Source organism: Salmo trutta, unplaced genomic scaffold, assembly GCF_901001165.1.
Source record: "Salmo trutta unplaced genomic scaffold, fSalTru1.1, whole genome shotgun sequence".
Taxonomy (NCBI): Eukaryota; Metazoa; Chordata; class Actinopteri; order Salmoniformes; family Salmonidae; genus Salmo; species Salmo trutta.
This window is the reverse complement of record NW_021822781.1, coordinates 120,703-144,986: the sequence shown is the minus strand read 5'-3', so window position 1 is coordinate 144,986 and position 24,284 is coordinate 120,703. Positions and strand designations below refer to the sequence as shown.

Below are 24,284 nucleotides of genomic sequence, written 5' to 3'. Positions count from 1 at the left end.
TCTCTATATAGGGAATCCAAATGGCCCTCTATTCTCTATATATAGGGAATCCAAATGGTCCTCTATTCTCTATATAGGGAATCCAAATGGCCCTCTATTCTCTCTATAGGGAATCCAAATGGCCCTCTATATAGGGAATCCAAATGGCCCTCTATTCTCTCTATAGGGAATCCAAATGGCCCTCTATATAGGGAATCCAAATGGCTCTCTATATAGGGAATCCAAATGGCCCTCTATTCTCTCTATAGGGAATCCAAATGGCCCTCTATATAGGGAATCCAAATGGCCCTCTATTCTCTCTATAGGGAATCCAAATGGCCCTCTATTCTCTCTATATAGAGAATCCAAATGGTTAGGATTAGGATAAGGGATAAGGTTAGGATAAGGGGTTAGGATGAGGGTTAAGGTTAGGATAAAGGTTAAGGTTAGAGCTAGGGTTAGTAGATGGTTTAAGATGTTACTGATAGCATCTACAGATGGACGATCCTAACGAAGGGTACAGATGGACGATCCTAACGAAGGGTACAGATGGACGATCCTAACGAAGGGTACAGATGGACGATCCTAACGAAGGCTACAGATGGACGATCCTAACGAAGGGTACAGATGGACGATCCTAACGAAGGGTACAGATGGACGATCCTAACGAAGGGTACAGATGGACGATCCTAACGAAGGGTACAGATGGACGATCCTAACGAAGGGTACAGATGGACGATCCTAACGAAGGGTACAGATGGACGATCCTAACGAAGGGTACAGATGGACGATCCTAATAATTGTTCACCGTGGAGACGTGTTGCACCAACATTAAGCCGTTGACTCCTAAAAGGGAATTCTAGGCTACACAAGGAAAGGGTATATTTTTATATTCAGAATTGTTGATCATTTTCTTATGTATTATTATAATTATTTTATTTTTTTGTTCAAATTATATTTCAATAAAGAATATTGTCTGTTCACTTTTGGAATATAATCAAATCAAATCTGTCACAGTGTGTTTTTGTTTGTTGTTGTTGTTGGCAACCAGTCTCTCATTATGTCGTGTTGTCTCTCTTGTTATGATGTGTTTTTTTCTCCTATATTTATATTTATATTTTTAATCCCAGGGCCCCGTCCGCGCAGGAGGTCTTTTGCCTTTTTGGTAGTGCGTCATTGTAAATAATAATTTGTTCTTAACTGACTTTCCTAGTTAGAATAAAAAGGTGAAATAAATCAATAAATGTAATAAAAACAGGCGCTAGTTGTCGCAGCTTCAGTTTATCTGCTTCTATCCCCCATAACGCTCTCTGGCATCTCGTGGTGTATCGCTCATACCGGCGTGGGACGGGAGGAACGGTTCATCTGACTCACGGGCTGCGTTCAGTACATTTGTTACGTTCTGAAACGTGTAATTGAACGGAAACGGTGCTATACTTAATAACGACCAGTTAATAACGACGGTGATGTTGTAGGTTTTTTTTGGGGGGGGGGGGGGGGGGGACGCTGTCAGTCACACCCACCCAAACGGGGAGCAAACGTACCTCCAAAGGTCCCGTTCAAAAAGAACGTTTTGTTGGAAACGTGGTCCTACAGTACAAATTGTTTCCGGAACGTAGTAAACGTTGAAGAGAACTGAACGCAGCCCTACGTTGTCGGTAATTTCTCACTACTTTCGATAAACATGACGCACAATTGTTCGTTCCATAACAAGTCGACTCATATTCATGACGGAGAACCTTCTGAATAACAAAATAGTTAATATACCCCCTTTATAGGTCTATAGAGAATGCTAGGGTCCTTTTTGTCAGTTAACATATCCTAACCAGAGAGGAGGATGCGTTAGAAAATATCTGGGTATTGATTAACTTTCGAGGTTTCATTTCACTTGTCCTCCCAACTCTTGTCTGTCGTTATGAGGCCCCACGCCACGTTTTATATGTAAACACATTAACTCCAAGCTACTGCGTAAAGTCGTTTTATATGTAAACACAGTAACTCCAAGCTACTGCGTAAAGTCGTTTTATATGTAAACACATTAACACCAAGCTACTGCGTAAAGTCGTTTTATATGTAAACACAGTAACTCCAAGCTACTGCGTAAAGTCTGTCGTTATGAGGCCACACGCCACGTTTTATATGTAAACACATTAACTCCAAGCTACTGCGTAAAGTCGTTTTATATGTAAACACATTAACTCCAAACTACTGCGTAAAGTCGTTTTATATGTAAACACAGTAACTCCAAGCTACTGCGTAAAGTTGGCTAATCGAAGCGATCAAAAAAAATAACAGCTGCTTCGTGGGGTTAGAGAGAGAGACGCCGAAATACTAAGACCAGAAATGAAACGGCATCAACACACCTCCACACTCAACTACCGGATGCCGTTAGTGAGATGAGAGAGATAGAGAGAGAGAGAGAGAGAGAGGTTAGAGAGACAGAGGTTAGAGAGAGAGCGCATCTCATTTCCCTCTCCACCGTTTTTGTTGTTGTAAAGAGAGTAGCAAGCTGTGTAAGTGACGCATATAAACGTGTATAAGTAGTTTTGTGCATAGTTTGTGCATATAGAATACTTATAGAATAATTAGGCTATTGTGTTTCGCTTTAAGCAGTATTTATAAAGTAGCCTTAATGTATATACCGTAAAAATAAAAAAAACGTAACTTTTTTACCGAGTCAAAAAATGCTTTGAGCTGAAGCGGAACATCCTTCCGCTGCCATCATGAAGACAGGCTGCGACGTCTGACAACACGGTGAGTTTATCTTTCTTCTATTCCTCTCGTCTATGAGAAGTAACAAAGTTTTATTTTTATTCAAGTCTTTTCTTTTAATCCAGCCAGAATGACTCATTTAATATGAGCCGACTAAATACATTTGATATATTGGAGAGTCACAGAAAAGGATTATTATCGAATTTGGCGTTTCATATTCATTGTTTAAAAACCAATAGTCCTACCCCTCCCACTCAAAAAAATGGTCATTATTCAATTTGAACTATTTCTATCTCAATAAAAATGATAAACGACAACATGAATCTCTTACATTTGGTTTCACATAAATCGGCTGTATTGTAATGGTTCAAGTTGAGCGTAAGTAGGCCTGCCCTACGCTTCTAGACGGTCACGATGTACGGGGTTAAACTAGGTTAAAACAAAATGTCAGTCGTCATGGCAGGGTGAAGAACAGAGCTTTTCAACTCTTCATGGTGATGATGTTTGAATAGGCCCTTAAATAACTCTCTAATCTATTGTCTTTATAAAGTCACGATGAACAAAACATTCGTAATGTGAATAATAATACCGTTATATTCGTCCTACGCCTTTAATTAATACAGGATCAGTTGGGTAAAAGACAAGCACACCTTCAGTCTGCTGTGGTCTGCATTTGGCCCCGGGGGGGGGGGCTGCCATTGCTGTGTAGAGTGAGTAGTCAGTAGTCTAGTTAGTAGTCTAGTTAGTGGTCTAGTTAGTCCTGCCCGGGGTGCTGCCATTGCTGTGTAGAGTGAATAGTCTAGCTAGTAGTCTAGTCAATAGTCTAGTTAGTAGTCTAGTTAGTAGCCTAGTTAGTGGTCTAGTTAGTAGTCTAGTTAGTGGTCTAGTTAGTAGCCTAGTTAGTCCTGCCCAGGGGGCTGCCATTGCTGTGTAGAGTGAGTAGTCAGTAGTCTAGTTAGTAGCCTAGTTAGTCCTGCCCGGGGGGCTGCCATTGCTGTGTAGAGTGAGTAGTCAGTAGTCTAGTTAGTGGTCTAGTTAGTGGTCTAGTTAGTAGCCTAGTTAGTCCTGCCCGGGGGGCTGCCATTGCTGTGTAGAGTGAGTAGTCAGTAGTCTAGTTAGTAGTCTAGTCAATAATCTGGTCAGTAGTCTAGTTAGTCAGTAGTCTAGTTAGTCAGTAATCTAGTTAGTAGTCTAGTCTAGTTAGTAGTCAATAATCTAGTCAGTAATCTAGTTAGTAGTCTAGTCTAGTCGGTAGTCTAGTCAATGATCTAGTCAGTGGTCAATAATCTAGTCAGTAATCTAGTTAGTAGTCTAGTCTAGTTAGTAGTCTAGTCGGTAGTCTGGTCAATGATCTAGTCAGTAGTCAATAATCTAGTCAGTGATCTAGTTAGTAGTCAAAAATCTAGTCAGTAATCTAGTTAGTAGTCTAGTCGGTAGTCTAGTCAATGATCTAGTCAGTGGTCAGTAATCTAGTTAGTAGTCTAGTCTAGTTAGTAGTCTAGTCGGTAGTCTGGTCAATGATCTAGTCAGTAGTCAATAATCTAGTCAGTGATCTAGTTAGTAGTCAAAAATCTAGTCAGTAATCTAGTTAGTAGTCTAGTTAGTAGTCAATAATCTAGTCAGTAATCTAGTTAGTAGTCTAGTCTAGTTAGTAGTCTAGTCTAGTTAGTAGTCAGTAGTCTAGTTAGTAGTCTAGTCAGTCATTATACCACGGGTGGGTCTAATCCTGGATGCTGATTGGTTAAACCCGCATTCCAGCCGTTGTCTATTCCACCTGCTGAATCTAACTGCCTATATTCTCTGTTCCACCTGACTGCATAATCCGCCGTCTCGTCCGCCAAACAATTTATAAAAAGCCTCTAGACATTTATAGGACATTTCTGTTTAGTCTAAACTATTTTTTAGTTTTCAACAGCGGAGTTTTTGTAATAAACATGACTGTCTTGTCTCTCTGCGACATTTTGCAACGTTGTTTTTCAATATTCAACTTCCGTCTCCAGCTGTCGCCATAGTAACGGACGGGACGAGACGAGCTGCGTTTCACAGCCAGTCGATTTATTTTGTATTTTTAATGGATATATATATATATATATATATACAAAAAAACTATCAACAGGTAAAAACGAGGTGATTTGTGTTCGCTGTGTTTGTTGGCTACTGTAACTCCTCGGAAAACAACGGTGTCCTGACGAGAGAGAGCACTTTTTCTATGTCAGGTTGAAACCGGGCCTCATTAGCTTCGTTGTTATGGATGTTTCCGACTGAAATGTCACTGGGAAACGGCTTAAACAAATACAAATGAAGCTACTTTTTGTTGTTGTTATTCTGGCTGCGCTGTTTTAACGTGACTGTAAATTAGCTGTAGTTGTCTAGCTGAGCAAGTCAGAGATAATAAGGATGTTGACAGCCAGTATGGCAACGGAACATTTAGACTGAACGACTGGGTCCATAGATACTGAACGACTGGGTCCATAGATACTGAACGACTGGGTCCAGAGATACTGAACGACTGGGTCCATAGATACTGAACGACTGGGTCCATAGATACTGAACGACTGGGTCCAGAGATACTGAACGACTGGGTCCATAGATACTGAACGACTGGGTCGGGTCCATAGATACTGAACGACTGGGTCGGGTCCATAGATACTGAACGACTGGGTCGGGTCCATAGATACTGAACGACTGGGTCCAGAGATACTGAACGACTGGGTCCATAGATACTGAACGACTGGGTCGGGTCCATAGATACTGAATGACTGGGTCCATAGATACTGAACGACTGGGTCCATAGATACTGAACGACTGGGTCCATAGATACAGAACAACTGGGTCCATAGATACTGAACGACTGGGTCCATAGATACTGAACGACTGGGTCCATAGATACAGAACGACTGGGTACATAGATACTGAACGACTGGGTCGGGTCCATAGATACTGAATGACTGGGTCGGGTCCATAGATACAGAACGACTGGGTCCATAGATACAGAACGACTGGGTCGGGTCCATAGATACTGAACGACTGGGTCGGGTCCATAGATACTGAACGACTGGGTCGGGTCCATAGATACTGAACGACTGGGTCCATAGATACTGAACGACTGGGTCCATAGATACTGAACGACTGGGTCGGGTCCATAGATACTGAACGACTGGGTCCATAGATACTGAACGACTGGGTCCATAGATACTGAACGACTGGGTCCAGAGATACTGAACGACTGGGTCCATAGATACTGAACGACTGGGTCGGGTCCATAGATACAGAACGACTGGGTCCATAGATACAGAACGACTGGGTCGGGTCCATAGATACAGAACGACTGGGTCCATAGATACAGAACGACTGGGTCGGGTCCATAGATACTGAACGACTGGGTCGGGTCCATAGATACTGAACGACTGGGTCCATAGATACTGAACGACTGGGTCCATAGATACTGAACGACTGGGTCGGGTCCATAGATACTGAACGACTGGGTCCATAGATACAGAACGACTGGGTCCATAGATACTGAACGACTGGGTCCATAGATACTGAACGACTGGGTCGGGTCCATAGATACTGAACGACTGGGTCCATAGATACTGAGCGACTGGGTCGGGTCCATAGATACAGAACGACTGGGTCCATAGATACTGAACGACTGGGTCCATAGATACTGAACGACTGGGTCGGGTCCATAGATACAGAACGACTGGGTCCATAGATACTGAACGACTGGGTCCATAGATACTGAACGACTGGGTCCATAGATACTGAACGACTGGGTCGGGTCCATAGATACAGAACGACTGGGTCGGGTCCATAGATACAGAACGACTGGGTCCATAGATACTGAACGACTGGGTCCATAGATACTGAACGACTGGGTCGGGTCCATAGATACAGAACAGAACCGATGGAACGAACGACCAGCCTGCTCGAGTAGCAACCCAAGTTTTGTGTCTGGACTATATCTTGTGGAAGGACAAAATAGTATGAATAAATTAATCAAAATAAAGTTATTTAAATTATTTTTTTTTAAATTATGAAAATATGTCAATCCTTATTTTTTTAATATATTGATAACCTAGTTGTATAAAAGTGAAAAAGCCCTCGAAGGCGATGTTTGGAAGATTTATATATCGGCACGTATTGCCGGTGTCCAATATTTTCCTCCAAAAACACCGTCTTCTCTGGCGTTATCGCTGAAGGACTGAAGGAGTGTAGTTAATAACCAAAATCTATGGGTCGGCGCTGTCCTCACTGCCTCGTACAGCGCCGGGTCACTACGGAGAGGAGAAGGTACATGCTCTGATGTTTTTAGGCTTTTTCTCTGTAATTATAATGTCAAATCAATCACATTTATTTTATATAGCCCTTAAAAAAAGCTGAATCTGATGTGCTGGGCTGGAACGAAAACCTGCACTCTTAGTAGCTCTCCTTATTAGAGCAAACCCCCCCCCCCCCACGAGTCAACAATGTCCTCATCAGATAATGTCCTCGCAGCTCTCTCTCGTACGCCGGGCCCTGATTGGATGGAATAACCAACCACCTGTGACGTCAGGTGACCTCGATTGATCGCAGGAGGCGGAGCCTGGTGTCATCTCCGTGGAGTCCACACAGAGAGAAGTAAGTATAGAGGAACTGAGAGAGACGGGGAGAGAGGTAGAGACAGACGGGGGGAGAGGGAGAGGGGTGTGTGTGTAGAGAGGGAGAGGGGTGTGTGTGTAGAGAGGGAGAGGGGTGTGTGTGTAGAGAGGGAGAGGGGTGTGTGTAGAGAGAGAGGTGTGTGTGTGTAGAGAGAGAGGTGTGTGTGTAGAGAGAGGTGTGTGTGTAGAGAGAGGTGTGTGTGTAGAGAGAGAGAGATGTGTGTAGAGAGGTGTGTGTGTGTGTAGAGAGAGAGGTGTGTGTGTGTAGAGAGAGAGAGGTGTGTGTGTGTGTAGAGAGAGGTGTGTGTGTGTAGAGAGAGATAGGTGTGTGTGTGTAGAGAGAGCGTGTGTGTGTGTAGAGAGAGGTGTGTGTGTGTAGAGAGAGGTGTGTGTGTGTAGAGAGAGAGGTGTGTGTGTGTAGAGAGAGGTGTGTGTGTAGAGAGAGAGTTGTGTGTGTGTAGAGAGAGGTGTGTGTGTAGAGAGAGATAGGTGTGTGTGTAGAGAGAGAGGTGTGTGTGTAGAGAGGTGTGTGTAGAGAGAGGTGTGTGTGTGTAGAGAGAGGTGTGTGTGTGTAGAGAGAGGTGTGTGTGTGTAGAGAGAGAGGTGTGTGTGTGTAGAGAGAGAGGTGTGTGTGTGTAGAGAGAGGTGTGTGTGTAGAGAGAGAGAGGTGTGTGTGTGTAGAGAGAGCGTGTGTGTGTGTAGAGAGAGGTGTGTGTGTAGAGAGAGAGAGGTGTGTGTGTGTAGAGAGAGCGTGTGTGTGTGTAGAGAGAGGTGTGTGTGTGTAGAGAGAGGTGTGTGTGTAGAGAGAGAGGTGTGTGTGTGTAGAGAGAGAGGTGTGTGTGTAGAGAGAGAGGTGTGTGTGTGTAGAGAGAGAGGTGTGTGTGTGGAGAGAGAGATGTGTGTGTGTGTAGAGAGAGAGGTGTGTGTGTAGAGGTGTGTGTGTGTAGAGAGAGAGGTGTGTGTGTAGAGAGAGAGAGGTGTGTGTGTAGAGAGAGAGAGGTGTGTGTAGAGAGAGATGTGTGTGTGTGTAGAGAGAGAGGTGTGTGTGTAGAGAGAGAGAGGTGTGTGTGTGTGTGTGTGTGTGTAGAGAGAGGTGTGTGTGTGTAGAGAGAGGTGTGTGTGTAGAGAGAGGTGTGTGTGTGTAGAGAGAGGTGTGTGTGTAGAGAGAGAGGTGTGTGTGTAGAGAGAGAGGTGTGTGTGTAGAGAGAGAGGTGTGTGTGTAGAGAGAGAGGTGTGTGTGTGTGTAGAGAGAGAGGTGTGTGTGTAGAGAGAGAGGTGTGTGTGTAGAGAGAGGTGTGTGTGTGTGTGTGTGTGTGTGTGTGTGTGTGTGTGTGTGTGTGTGTGTGTGTGTGTGTGTGTGTGTGTGTAGAGAGAGACAGAGCCCTTGATCCTCTCTACTGTAGCAGTGGAGCCAGTAAACAGTCTGTGGTGAGAGAGAGACAGATGTAGTTGGCATCATGACTCCACACATGAGGTCACCACAACCCCCTGATCTCAACCCTCCTCTCCTTCAGGACTACAACATCTCCCTAAAGAACTACAACCCCCAGAGAGACGGGGACCACCATCCCTATGGACCTGATCTCAACCCTCTTCTCCTTCAGGACTACAACATCTCCCTAAAGAACTACAACCCCCAGAGAGACGGGGACCACCATCCCCTGATCTCAACCCTCTTCTCCTTCAGGACTACAACATCTCCCTAAAGAACTACAACCCCCAGAGAGACGGGGACCACCATCCCTATGGACCTGATCTCAACCCTCTTCTCCTTCAGGACTACAACATCTCCCTAAAGAACTACAACCCCCAGAGAGACGGGGACCACCATCCCTATGGACCTGATCTCAACCCTCCTCTCCTTCAGGACAACAACATCTCCCTAAAGGACTACAACCCCCAGAGAGACGGGGACCACCATCCCTATGGACCTGATCTCAACCCTCTTCTCCTTCAGGACTACAACATCTCCCTAAAGGACTACAACCCCCACAGAGTATCACAGAGACGGGGACCACCATCCCTATGGACCTTATCTCAACCCACCTCCTTCAGGACTACAACATCTCCCTAAAGAACTACAACCCCCACAGAGTATCACAGAGAAGGTGACTGCCATCACACTATGGACCTTCTCACGACCCCCTGAGCTCCACAGGACTACAACTCAACATCTCCCTAAAGGACTACAACCCCCAGGGTTCTGAGCGGAGCAGCCATGAGCGCAGCAGCAGCGGAGACCCAGGTGAAGTGTGTGCTGGTGGGGGACAGTGCTGTTGGGAAGACGGCCCTCCTGGTTCGCTTCACCTCAGAGACGTTTCCTGACTGCTACAAACCGACTGTGTACGAGAACACTGGAGTAGAAGTCTACATGGACGGGGCTCCGGTAGGAATAATACCCATTACAATAATACACTTTACGATAATACACTTTACAATAATACACTTTACGATAATACACTTTACAATAATACACTTTACAATAATACACTTTACAATAATACACTTTACATCATTTAACTACTACAATAATACACTTTACAATAATACACTTTACAATAATACACTTTACAATAATACACTTTACGATAATACACTTTACGATAATACACTTTACAATAATACACTTTACAATAATACACTTTACACTTTACAATAATACACTTTACGATAATACACTTTACATCATTTAACTACTACAATAATACACTTTACAATAATACACTTTACGATAATACACTTTACAATAATACACTTTACAATAATACACTTTACAATAATACCCTTTACATCATTTAACTACTACAATAATACACTTTACAATAATACACTTTACAATAATACACTTTACGATAATACACTTTACAATAATACACTTTACATCATTAACTACTATAATAATACACTTTTCATCATTTAACTACCACAATAATACACTTCACAATAATACACTTTAGAATAATACCATTTACATCATTTAACTACTACAATAATACACTTTACAATAATACACTTTACAATAATACACTTTACGATAATACACTTTACAATAATACACTTTACAATAATACACTTTACAATAATACCCTTTACAATAATACACTTTACGATAATACACTTTACGATAATACACTTTACGATAATACACTTTACGATAATACACTTTACAATAATACACTTTACACTTTACAATAATACACTTTACGATAATACACTTTACATCATTAACTACTACAATAATACACTTTACAATAATACACTTTACGATAATACACTTTACAATAATACACTTTACAATAATACACTTTACAATAATACACTTTACAATAATACCCTTTACATCATTTAACTACTACAATAATACACTTTACAATAATACACTTTACGATAATACACTTTACAATAATACACTTTACAATAATACACTTTACAATAATACCCTTTACATCATTTAACTACTACAATAATACACTTTACAATAATACACTTTACGATAATACACTTTACAATAATACACTTTACATCATTAACTACTATAATAATACACTTTACAATAATACACTTTACAATAATACACTTTACAATAATACCCTTTACAATAATACACTTTACATAATTTAACTACTACAATAATACACTTTACAATAATACACTTTACATCATTTAACTACTACAATAATACACTTTATAATAATACCCTTTACATCATTTACCTACCACAATAATACACTTTACAATAATACCCTTTACATCAATTACCTACCACAATAATACACTTTACAATAATACCCTTTACATCATTTAACTATATTAATAATACACTTTACATCATTAACTACTATAATAATACACTTTACATCATTAACTACTATAATAATACACTTTACATCATTAACTACTATAATAATACACTTTACATCATTTAACTACTATAATAATACACTTTACATCATTAACTACTATAATAATACACTTTACAATAATACACTTTACAATAATACACTTTACATCATTTACCTACTATAATAATACACTTTACATCATTAACTACTATAATAATACACTTTACATCATTAACTACTATAATAATACACTTAACATCATTTACCTACTATAATAATACACTTAACATCATTAACTACTATAATAATACACTTTACATCATTTAACTACTACAATAATACACTTTACAATAATACACTTTACATCATTAATTACTATAATAATACCCTTTACAATAATACCCTTTACATCATTAACTACTATTATAATACACTTTACAATAATTTACCTACTATAATAATACCCTTTACATCATTAACTACTATAATAATACACTTTACATCATTTACCTACTATAATAATACCCTTTACATCATTAACTACTATTATAATACACTTTACAATAATACCCTTTACAATAATACCCTTTACATCATTAACTACTATAATAATACACTTTACAATAATACCCTTTACATCATTTACCTACTATAATAATACCCTTTACATCATTAACTACTATAATAATACACTTTACAATAATACCCTTTACATCATTTACCTACTATAATAATACCCTTTACATCATTAACTACTATTATAATACACTTTACAATAATACACTTTACAATAATTTACCTACTATAATAATACCCTTTACATCATTAACTACTACAATAATACACTTTACAATAATTTACCTACTATAATAATACCCTTTACATCATTAACTACTACAATAATACACTTTACAATAATTTACCTACTATAATAATACCCTTTACATCATTAACTACTACAATAATACCATTTACATCATTAACTACTACAATAATACACTTTACAATAATTTACCTACTATAATAATACACTTTACATCATTAACTACTATAATAATACACTTTACATCATTAACTACTATAATAATACCCTTTACATCATTAACTACTATAATAATACACTTTACATCATTTACCTACTATAATAATACCCTTTACATCATTAACTACTATTATAATACACTTTACAATAATACCCTTTACAATAATACCCTTTACATCATTAACTACTATAATAATACACTTTACAATAATACCCTTTACATCATTTAACTACTATAATAATACCCTTTACATCATTAACTACTATAATAATACACTTTACAATAATACCCTTTACATCATTTACCTACTATAATAATACCCTTTACATCATTAACTACTATTATAATACACTTTACAATAATACACTTTACAATAATTTACCTACTATAATAATACCCTTTACATCATTAACTACTACAATAATACACTTTACAATAATTACCTACTATAATAATACCCTTTACATCATTAACTACTACAATAATACACTTTACAATAATTTACCTACTATAATAATACCCTTTACATCATTAACTACTACAATAATACCATTTACATCATTAACTACTACAATAATACACTTTACAATAATTTACCTACTATAATAATACACTTTACATCATTAACTACTACAATAATACACTTTACATCATTAACTACTATAATAATACCCTTTACATCATTAACTACTATAATAATACCCTTTACATCATTTACCTACTATAATAAAACCATTTACATCATTAACTACTATAATAATACACTTTACAATAATACACTTTACAATAATTTACCTACTATAATAATACACTTTACATCATTTACCTACTATAATAATACCCTTTACATCATTAACTACTATTATAATACACTTTACAATAATACCCTTTACAATAATACACTTTACATCATTTACCTACTATAATAATACCCTTTACATCATTAACTACTATAATAATACACTTTACAATAATACACTTTACAATAATTTACCTACTATAATAATACACTTTACATCATTAACTACTATTATAATACACTTTACAATAATACACTTTACATCATTTACCTACTATTATAATACACTTTACAATAATACCCTTTACAATAATTTACCTACTATAATAATACACTTTACATCATTTACCTACTATAATAATACCATTTACATCATTAACTACTATAATAATACACTTTACAATAATACCCTTTACAATAATACCCTTTACATCATTTACCTACTATAATAATACACTTTACATCATTAACTACTATTATAATACACTTTACAATAATACACTTTACATCATTTACCTACTATTATAATACACTTTACATCATTAACTACTATAATAATACACTTTACAATAATACCCTTTACATCATTAACTACTATAATAATACACTTTACAATAATACCCTTTACATCATTAACTACTATAATAATACACTTCACAATAATACACTTTACATCATTTACCTACTATAATAATACACTTTACAATAATACCCTTTACATCATTTAACTACTATAATAATACCCTTTACATCATTTACCTACTATAATAATACCCTTTACATCATTAACTACTATTATAATACACTTTACAATAATACACTTTACAATAATTTACCTACTATAATAATACCCTTTACATCATTAACTACTACAATAATACACTTAACATCATTAACTACTATAATAATACACTTTACAATAATACACTTTACAATAATTTACCTACTATAATAATACCCTTTACATCATTTAACTACTATTATAATACACTTTACAATAATACACTTTACAAAAATAAACTTTACATTAATACCCTTTACAATAATACCCTTTACATAATTAACTACTATAATAATACCCTTTACATCATTAACTACTATAATAATACACTTTACATCATTAACTACTACAATAATACACTTTACAATAATACCCTTTACATCATTAACTACTATAATAATACATTTTACATCATTTAACTACTATAATAATACACTTTACAATAATACACTTTACAATAATACACTTTACAATAATACACTTTACATCATTTACCTACTATAATAATACACTTTACATCATTAACTACTATAATAATACACTTTACATCATTAACTACTATAATAATACACTTTACATCATTTAACTACTATAATAATACACTTTACATCATTAACTACTATAATAATACACTTTACAATAATACACTTTACAATAATACACTTTACAATAATACACTTTACATCATTTACCTACTATAATAATACACTTTACAATAATACACTTTACAATAATACACTTTACAATAATACACTTTACATCATTTAACTACTATAATAATACACTTTACAATAATACACTTTACAATAATACACTTTACATCATTTACCTACTATAATAATACACTTTACATTATTTAACTACTATAATAATACACTTTACAATAATACACTTTACAATAATACACTTTACAATAATACACTTTACATCATTTACCTACTATAATAATACACTTTACAATCATTTACCTACTATATTAATACACTTAACATCATTTACCTACTATAATAATACACTTTACATCATTTAACTACTACAATAATACACTTTACAATAATACACTTTACATCATTAACTACTATTATAATACACTTTACATCATTAATTACTATAATAATACCCTTTACAATAATACCCTTTACAATAATACCCTTTACATCATTAACTACTATTATAATACACTTTACAATAATTTACCTACTATAATAATACCCTTTACATCATTAACTACTACAATAATACCATTTACATCATTAACTACTACAATAATACACTTTACAATAATTTACCTACTATAATAATACACTTTACATCATTAACTACTATAATAATACACTTTACATCATTAACTACTATAATAATACCCTTTACATCATTAACTACTATAATAATACACTTTACATCATTTACCTACTATAATAATACCCTTTACATCATTAACTACTATTATAATACACTTTACAATAATACCCTTTACAATAATACCCTTTACATCATTTAACTACTATAATAATACCCTTTACATCATTAACTACTATAATAATACACTTTACAATAATACCCTTTACATCATTTACCTACTATAATAATACCCTTTACATCATTAACTACTATTATAATACACTTTACAATAATACACTTTACAATAATTTACCTACTATAATAATACCCTTTACATCATTAACTACTACAATAATACACTTTACAATAATTTACCTACTATAATAATACCCTTTACATCATTAACTACTACAATAATACACTTTACAATAATTTACCTACTATAATAATACCCTTTACATCATTAACTACTACATAATACCATTTACATCATTAACTACTACAATAATACACTTTACAATAATTTACCTACTATAATAATACACTTTACATCATTAACTACTACAATAATACACTTTACATCATTAACTACTATAATAATACCCTTTACATCATTAACTACTATAATAATACCCTTTACAATAATTTACCTACTATAATAAAACCATTTACATCATTAACTACTATAATAATACACTTTACAATAATACACTTTACAATAATTTACCTACTATAATAATACACTTTACATCATTTACCTACTATAATAATACCCTTTACATCATTAACTACTATTATAATACACTTTACAATAATACCCTTTACAATAATACACTTTACATCATTTACCTACTATAATAATACCCTTTACAATCATTAACTACTATAATAATACACTTTACAATAATACACTTTACAATAATTTACCTACTATAATAATACACTTTACATCATTAACTACTATTATAATACACTTTACAATAATACACTTTACATCATTTACCTACTATTATAATACACTTTACAATAATACCCTTTACAATAATTTACCTACTATAATAATACACTTTACATCATTTACCTACTATAATAATACCATTTACATCATTAACTACTATAATAATACACTTTACAATAATACCCTTTACAATAATACCCTTTACATCATTTACCTACTATAATAATACACTTTACATCATTAACTACTATTATAATACACTTTACAATAATACACTTTACATCATTTACCTACTATTATAATACACTTTACATCATTAACTACTATAATAATACACTTTACAATAATACCCTTTACATCATTAACTACTATAATAATACACTTTACAATAATACCCTTTACATCATTAACTACTATAATAATACACTTCACAATAATACACTTTACAATCATTTACCTACTATAATAATACACTTTACAATAATACCCTTTACATCATTTAACTACTATAATAATACCCTTTACATCATTTACCTACTATAATAATACCCTTTACATCATTAACTACTATTATAATACACTTTACAATAATACACTTTACAATAATTTACCTACTATAATAATACCCTTTACATCATTAACTACTACAATAATACACTTAACATCATTAACTACTATAATAATACACTTTACAATAATACACTTTACAATAATTTACCTACTATAATAATACCCTTTACATCATTTAACTACTATTATAATACACTTTACAATAATACACTTTACAAAAATAAACTTTACATTAATACCCTTTACAATAATACCCTTTACATAATTTAACTACTATAATAATACCCTTTACATCATTAACTACTATAATAATACACTTTACATCATTAACTACTACAATAATACACTTTACAATAATACCCTTTACATCATTAACTACTATAATAATACATTTTACATCATTTAACTACTATAATAATACACTTTACATAATACACTTTACAATAATACACTTTACAATAATACACTTTACATCATTTACCTACTATAATAATACACTTTACATCATTAACTACTATAATAATACACTTTACATCATTAACTACTATAATAATACACTTTACATCATTTAACTACTATAATAATACACTTTACATCATTTAACTACTATAATAATACACTTTACAATAATACACTTTACAATAATACACTTTACAATAATACACTTTACATCATTTACCTACTATAATAATACACTTTACAATAATACACTTTACAATAATACACTTTACAATAATACACTTTACATCATTTAACTACTATAATAATACACTTTACAATAATACACTTTACAATAATACACTTTACATCATTTACCTACTATAATAATACACTTTACATTATTTAACTACTATAATAATACACTTTACAATAATACACTTTACAATAATACACTTTACAATAATACACTTTACATCATTTACCTACTATAATAATACACTTTACATCATTTACCTACTATATTAATACACTTAACATCATTTACCTACTATAATAATACACTTTACATCATTTAACTACTACAATAATACACTTTACAATAATACACTTTACATCATTAACTACTATTATAATACACTTTACATCATTAATTACTATAATAATACCCTTTACAATAATACCCTTTACAATAATACCCTTTACATCATTAACTACTATTATAATACACTTTACAATAATTTACCTACTATAATAATACCCTTTACATCATTAACTACTATTATAATACACTTTACAATAATACCCTTTACAATAATACCCTTTACATCATTAACTACTATAATAATACACTTTACAATAATTTACCTACTATAATAATACCCTTTACATCATTAACTACTATTATAATACACTTTACAATAATACACTTTACAACAATTTACCTACTATAATAATACCCTTTACATCATTAACTACTATAATAATACACTTTACAATAATACCCTTTACATCATTTACCTACTATAATAATACCATTTACATCATTAACTACTATAATAATACACTTTACAATAATACACTTTACAATAATACCCTTTACAATAATACACTTTACATCATTTACCTACTATAATAATACACTTTACAATAATTTACCTACTATAATAATACACTTTATATCATTTACCTACTACAATAATACACTTTACAATAATACCCTTTACAATAATACCCTTTACATAATTTAACTACTATAATAATACACTTTACATCATTAACTACTATAATAATACACTTTACATCATTAACTACTATAATAATACCCTTTACATCATTTACCTACTACAATAATACACTTTACATCAGGGCTGTTCAACTGGTGGCCCGCGGACCAGTTCCGGCCTGTTTATTCATTTAGACTGGTCCTTATGTATGAGCGGTAATGAAAGATCTGCCAGATAATCCACCGTTCAGCGCCAAGCAATACGGCGATTGGCTGTAGTGTGGTTGTTAGCGGTTTCCAGAGCTTATGTAGGCATGTTGATTTCTATTTTCTTCATATGAATTTGTCTCCAGTGTTTTTGTGAATGATTTAAAAAATATATATATATATTAAATATTCTGACGCCCCATTCCTGAAAGCTACAACTCTCAGGAACACGTTTCCCTCGGTGAATTCTCACGTGGACTCGTTAGAGAGTGGGACTAAACGACCTGTCTGAGGGAAAGGAATTCAAAGGATGTATTTTATTTTTTATTTAACTCGGCAAGTCAGTTAAGAACAAATAATTATTTTACAATGACGGCCTACCGGGGGAACAGTGGGTTAACTGCCTTGTTCAGGGGCAGAATAACAGATTTTTTTTTTACCTTGTCAGCTCGGGGGATTCGATCCTGCAACCTTTCGGTTACTGGCCCAACGCTGTAACCACTAGGCTACCTGCAGCCCCATTACTTTATTTGTCTTTGTGTTTATTTATTGAGATGCTTAGTTTTCAGATGGTTTTGAAATGACGTCTAACTACTTTTTAAGAAGCTTTGTTAATAGTTGTTTAAATAATTGGTGAGCGAGCGTTGCCCCCTTTTCAAGGATGATGATCGCATTGTTTTGGTTGCTCCTCAACTCACTTTTGTTGACCCCCCCCAATAATACCGCTTTACATCATTTACCTATCACGATAATACCACTTTACATCATTTACCTATCACGATAATACACTTTACATCATTGAACTATCACAATAATACACTCTACATCATTTACCTATCACGATAATACACTTTACATCATTTACCTATCACGATAATACGCTTTACATCATTTGCCTATCACGATAGTTCAATGATGTAAAGTGTATTATCGTGATAGGTAAATGATGTAAAGCGTATTATTGCGATAGTTCAATGATGTAAAGCGTATTATCACAATAATACACTTTACGTCATTGAACTATCACGATAATACGCTTTGCATCATTTAACTATCACGATAATACGCTTTGCATCATTTAACTATCACGATAATACGCTTTGCATCATTTAACTATCACGATAATACGCTTTGCATAATTTACCTATCACGATAATACACTGTACATCATTGAACTATCACGATACATTAACACGATAGTGTCAACATCACGACACACTGGAGAGGTCTGATGGTCACCTGATCAGGAAATATCTCTCACATCCTTCATGACCCCTGATGATAACGAGGCTGTTTATCCCTGTGGTGTGTGTTTCACATCCTTTACACCCTGATGATAACGAGGCTGTTTATCCCTGCGGTGTGTGTTTCACATCCTTTACACCCTGATGATAACGAGGCTGTTTATCCCTGCGGTGTGTGTGTTTCACATCCTTTACACCCTGATGATAACGAGGCTGTTTATCCCTGCGGTGTGTGTTTCACATCCTTCATGACCCCTGATGATAACGAGGCTGTTTATCCCTGCGGTGTGTGTTTTCACATCCTTTACACCCTGATGATAACGAGGCTGTTTATCCCTGCGGTGTGTGTGTTTCACATCCTTTACACCCTGATGATAACGAGGCTGTTTATCCCTGCGGTGTGTGTTTCACATCCTTCATGACCCCTGATGATAACGAGGATGTTTATCCCTGCGGTGTGTGTGTTTCACATCCTTTACACCCTGATGATAACGAGGCTGTTTATCCCTGCGGTGTGTGTTTCACATCCTTCATGACCCCTGATGATAACGAGGATGTTTATCCCTGCGGTGTGTGTGTTTCACATCCTTTACACCCTGATGGTAACGAGGCTGTTTATCCCTGCGGTGTGTGTGTTTCGTCTTTTAATGCTTTATTTAAAGTGCATCTCGACGTCACAAGAATAAAACATTTTAAAACATTACAAACAAGATTTCGAAAGAAGTTGAAAAAAAAGACAGTATTAAAAAATCATTGTATAATTAAAACAACAACAAAAAAAAAATACACATTTTATAATGTATTTGTTTCACTCTCCAGATCAACCTGGGTCTGTGGGACACGGCAGGAAATGACACGTTCAGACAGATCCGTCCGATGTCCTATCAGCAGGCGGATGTGGTCCTGATCTGCTACTCCGTGGCCAACGCAGCCTCCCTCGCCAACGTCAAGCACAAGTGGCTGGTAGAGGTACGGGACTACCTTTTCTACTCTCTGAATAGATCCTTCTGGAAGTGTTTTGTGTGTGTTTTTATTGGATAGAGAGAGAGAGGTGAAAGGTCAGAGAGAGAGAGAGAGAGCTGAAAGAGCAGTGGGACGGATTCCAACCCAGCGCTACGTAGAACACAATCTCCAGAGGCAGCAGCAGCTTATACCGCTAGACCAAATAAAAATAAAGAAATAAAAAATAACATTTTATATTCTTACAGACTTACGTCTGAAATAATCATTGAGTCGATTCAGGAAGTAGACACCAGATCAGTAGTGATCGGATTCCGTTTCTCTTCTCTCAGTGAGAAGAAATTAGAATTAGAATTTCAGTTTACTTCCTGGGTTAACTGAATTAGAATGGAATTCAGCCCAACTCTGGCTTCATATTGTGTATCCAATACATGTTTAAAACTATTTGACTATAACAAAATGGTTTAAAAAATTTTTTTTTACGTCATTTGTAGGTGCTCTGGCTTCATATTGTGTATCCAATACATGTTTAAAACTATTTGACTATAACAAAATGGTTTTTAAAAACATTTTTAACGTCATTTGTAGGTGCTCTGGCTTCATATTATGTATCCAATACATGTTTAAAACTATTTGACTATAACAAAATGGTTTTTAAAAACATTTTTAACGTCATTTGTAGGTGCTCTGGCTTCATATTATGTATCCAATACATGTTTAAAACTATTTGACTATAACAAAATGTTTTTTTAAAACATTTTTAACGTCATTTGTAGGTGCTCTGGCTTCATGTTGTGTATCCAATACATGTTTAAAACTATTTGACTATAACAAAATGGTTTTTTAAAACATTTTTAACGTCATTTGTAGGTGCTCTGGCTTCATATTTTGTATCCAATACATGTTTAAAACTATTTAACTATAACAAAATGTTTTTTAAAAACATTTTTAACGTCATTTGTAGGTGCTCTGGCTTCATATTGTGTATCCAATACATGTTTAAAACTATTTGACTATAACAAAATGTTTTTTAAAAACATTTTTAACGTCATTTGTAGGTGCTCTGGCTTCATATTATGTATCCAATACATGTTTAAAACTATTTGACTATAACAAAATGGTTTTTTAAAACATTTTTAACGTCATTTGTAGGTGCTCTGGCTTCATATTGTGTATCCAATACATGTTTAAAACAATTTGACAATAACAAAATGGTTTTTAAAAACATTTTTAATGTCATTTGTAGGTGCGTGAGAATCTTCCTCGTGTCCCGGTGCTGGTGGTGGCCACTCAGACGGACCAGCGTGACACCGGGCCTTACCGCGCCTCCTGCTCCTCCGCCGCCGAGGGCAAACGCCTAGCCCAGGACGTACGGGCCAAGGGATACCTGGAGTGCTCGTCGCTGAGCAACCGCGGCGTGCAGCAAGTGTTCGAGTGTGCGGTGCGGACGGCGGTGAACCAAGCCAGGAAACGGACGCGTCCGCGGATGTTTGATATCAACAGCTGCACGGTGTTTTGACCTTTGACCTCTAAACCTTTGGGACCTCCTAGGGTTGGGGTTTGGTGATCGGTGGATACCCGAAGCCTCTAACGACTGCTCTAGGATCAGGACTCGGGCCCAGTGGCGACTCAGACTTGGACTCAACACCAGGGACTTGGGACCGGACTGGCGGCTTAGTGACTCGACTACATCACTGTATATGACTTGAACTATTCGAAGTTCTGTCTGAACCAGGACGTGGGGTTTTGGAGGGGAACTCTTGTTTAACTGTTTTTTGTTGTTGTTTTTTTTAAAACCAAGCTGTCTAAACAAACAACAGTACACAGACAGACAGTCTGTCTAAAAGCCCCTAACTTTTAAACCGTTTTTGTGTGTGTGTGTTTTGATACAACTCCTGTGTACTCCTTCCTGGGTACGGAAGCTTTTGTTGTGCCGTAAGACAGTAAGCCTCCCAATGTGTCATTTTACCTCTAACCTTTTGATGACTGGACATGCGGATCTGTAAACGACCCTCCGTAAGGGGGGGCCCCCTCAACCCCGCCAAAATTTGAAATCGTTTTTTTTTTAAATATTATATATTTAAAAATATAAATATTATATAAAGCGTCTCGGACTCGGGAGTGCTGATCTAGAGTCAGTTTCACTTTCTAGGTCATAATTTCTAGGTCATAATTTCTAGGTCATAATTTCTAGGTCATCATGAAATCAGATTATATCAATCTGAACTCCTATTCTGAGGCGCTTTATGAATACAGGCCATGGAAGCACAGACGGTCTGTGTGAGTTTAAAAATCCCGAACTCTCAAACTGTTTTTTTCTTCTATATTTTGTCACTTGTTTTGATGTCTGTTATTCGATAGATTTAGAGGAGGGTTTCTAGAGATTTCAGTCAATAACGTCACCAGAGACTTATAGGTTGTTCATTATGATGAAACAGACAATCAGGTATTTAGATGGGATGGTAAACAGAGACGATCAGGTATTTAGATGGGACGGTAACAGAGACGATCAGGTATTTAGATGGGATGGTAACAGAGACGATCAGGTATTTTAGATGGGATGGTAACAGAGACGATCAGGTATTTAGATGGGACGGTAACAGAGACGATCAGGTATTTAGATGGGATGGTAACAGACGATCAGGTATTTAGATGGGATGGTAACAGAGACGATCAGGTATTTAGATGGTAACAGAGACGATCAGGTATTTAGATGGGATGGTAACAGACGATCAGGTATTTTAGATGGGATGGTAACAGACAATCAGGTATTTAGATGGGATGGTAACAGAGACGATCAGGTATTTAGATGGGATGGTAACAGAGACGATCAGGTATTTAGATGGGATGGTAACAGAGACGATCAGGTATTTAGATGGGATGGTACAGAGACGATCAGGTATTTAGATGGGATGGTAACAGAGACGATCAGGTATTTAGATGGGATGGTAACAGAGACGATCAGGTATTTAGATGGTAACAGAGACGATCAGGTATTTAGATGGTATGGTAACAGACGATCAGGTATTTAGATGGGATGGTAACAGACGATCAGGTATTTTAGATGGGATGGTAACAGAGACGATCAGGTATTTAGATGGTATGGTAACAGACGATCAGGTATTTTAGATGGGATGGTAACAGAGACGATCAGGTATTTAGATGGGATGGTAACAGAGACGATCAGGTATTTTAGATGGGATGGTAACAGAGACGATCAGGTATTTAGATGGGAAGATGGTATTTAGGATACAGACGATCAGGTATTTTAGATGGGATGGTAACAGAGACGATCAGGTATTTAGATGGGGATGGGTAACAGAGACGATCAGGTATTTAGATGGGATGGTAACAGAGACGATCAGGTATTTAGATGGGATGGTAAAATGGTCCGCTTCCAGGAAGACGTTGTAAACTTTTTTAATTTATATCCTTGACACGTAAATTTTTGTGGTTGTTGTTTTATTTCAGTTTAAAATTGAAGAAAACAACACAATCGACAACGTCTATTTCCGTTTCTCCGTCTATAGACGTTAAAGTTATCC

The 24,284-nt window shown here is 35.3% G+C and overlaps 3 protein-coding genes across 12 annotated transcripts in view; all 3 read left to right on the top strand.

The window, feature by feature from the left end:
- Nucleotides 1-2,417: 2,417 nt before the first annotated feature.
- Nucleotides 2,418-22,455, top strand: LOC115184398 (rho-related GTP-binding protein RhoH). Of its 2 annotated transcripts, none has more exons than XM_029745356.1 (5): nucleotides 2,418-2,733; nucleotides 7,189-7,311; nucleotides 8,846-9,717; nucleotides 20,599-20,748; nucleotides 21,986-22,455. In XM_029745356.1, exons 3-5 carry the CDS (start codon nucleotides 9,550-9,552, stop codon nucleotides 22,256-22,258), a joined length of 591 nt encoding a protein of 196 aa, XP_029601216.1. In that variant the 5' UTR covers nucleotides 2,418-2,733; nucleotides 7,189-7,311; nucleotides 8,846-9,549; the 3' UTR covers nucleotides 22,259-22,455. The 2 variants fall into 2 exon arrangements, with proteins under 2 accessions (XP_029601216.1, XP_029601217.1); XM_029745357.1 differs by lacking the exon at nucleotides 2,418-2,733 and adding an exon at nucleotides 6,812-6,984.
- A 779-nt stretch (nucleotides 22,456-23,234) lies between these two features.
- LOC115184397 (rho-related GTP-binding protein RhoH) overlaps nucleotides 23,235-24,284 on the top strand; it is a 28,879-nt gene continuing 27,829 nt past the window's right edge. For 2 of the 9 annotated variants that reach the window (XR_003874353.1, XR_003874336.1), the window contains exons 1-4: nucleotides 23,327-23,416; nucleotides 23,508-23,732; nucleotides 23,894-23,960; nucleotides 24,072-24,104. The gene's annotated coding sequence lies outside the window, so the exon portion shown is untranslated. The other 7 variants (XR_003874338.1, XR_003874341.1, XR_003874342.1 and 4 more) reach the window with 7 other exon arrangements.
- Nucleotides 24,051-24,284, top strand: part of LOC115184393 (NEDD4-binding protein 2) — an 8,173-nt gene continuing 7,939 nt past the window's right edge. Inside the window, exon 1 of the mRNA XM_029745344.1 lies at nucleotides 24,051-24,071. Within this exon, the coding sequence (XP_029601204.1) occupies nucleotides 24,051-24,071 (21 nt within the window). The remainder of the gene's footprint in view (nucleotides 24,072-24,284) is intronic.

Excerpts from the sequence above, each read along its gene's own strand:
- LOC115184398 (XM_029745356.1), top strand. The coding sequence starts at position 9,550 with ATGAGCGCAGCAGCAGCGGAGACCCAGGTGAAGTGTGTGCTGGTGGGG. Across the intron at positions 9,718-20,598 it reads TCTACATGGACGGGGCTCCG|ATCAACCTGGGTCTGTGGGA; the intron begins GTAGGAATAATA and ends TTCACTCTCCAG. Across the intron at positions 20,749-21,985 it reads AGCACAAGTGGCTGGTAGAG|GTGCGTGAGAATCTTCCTCG; the intron begins GTACGGGACTAC and ends TGTCATTTGTAG.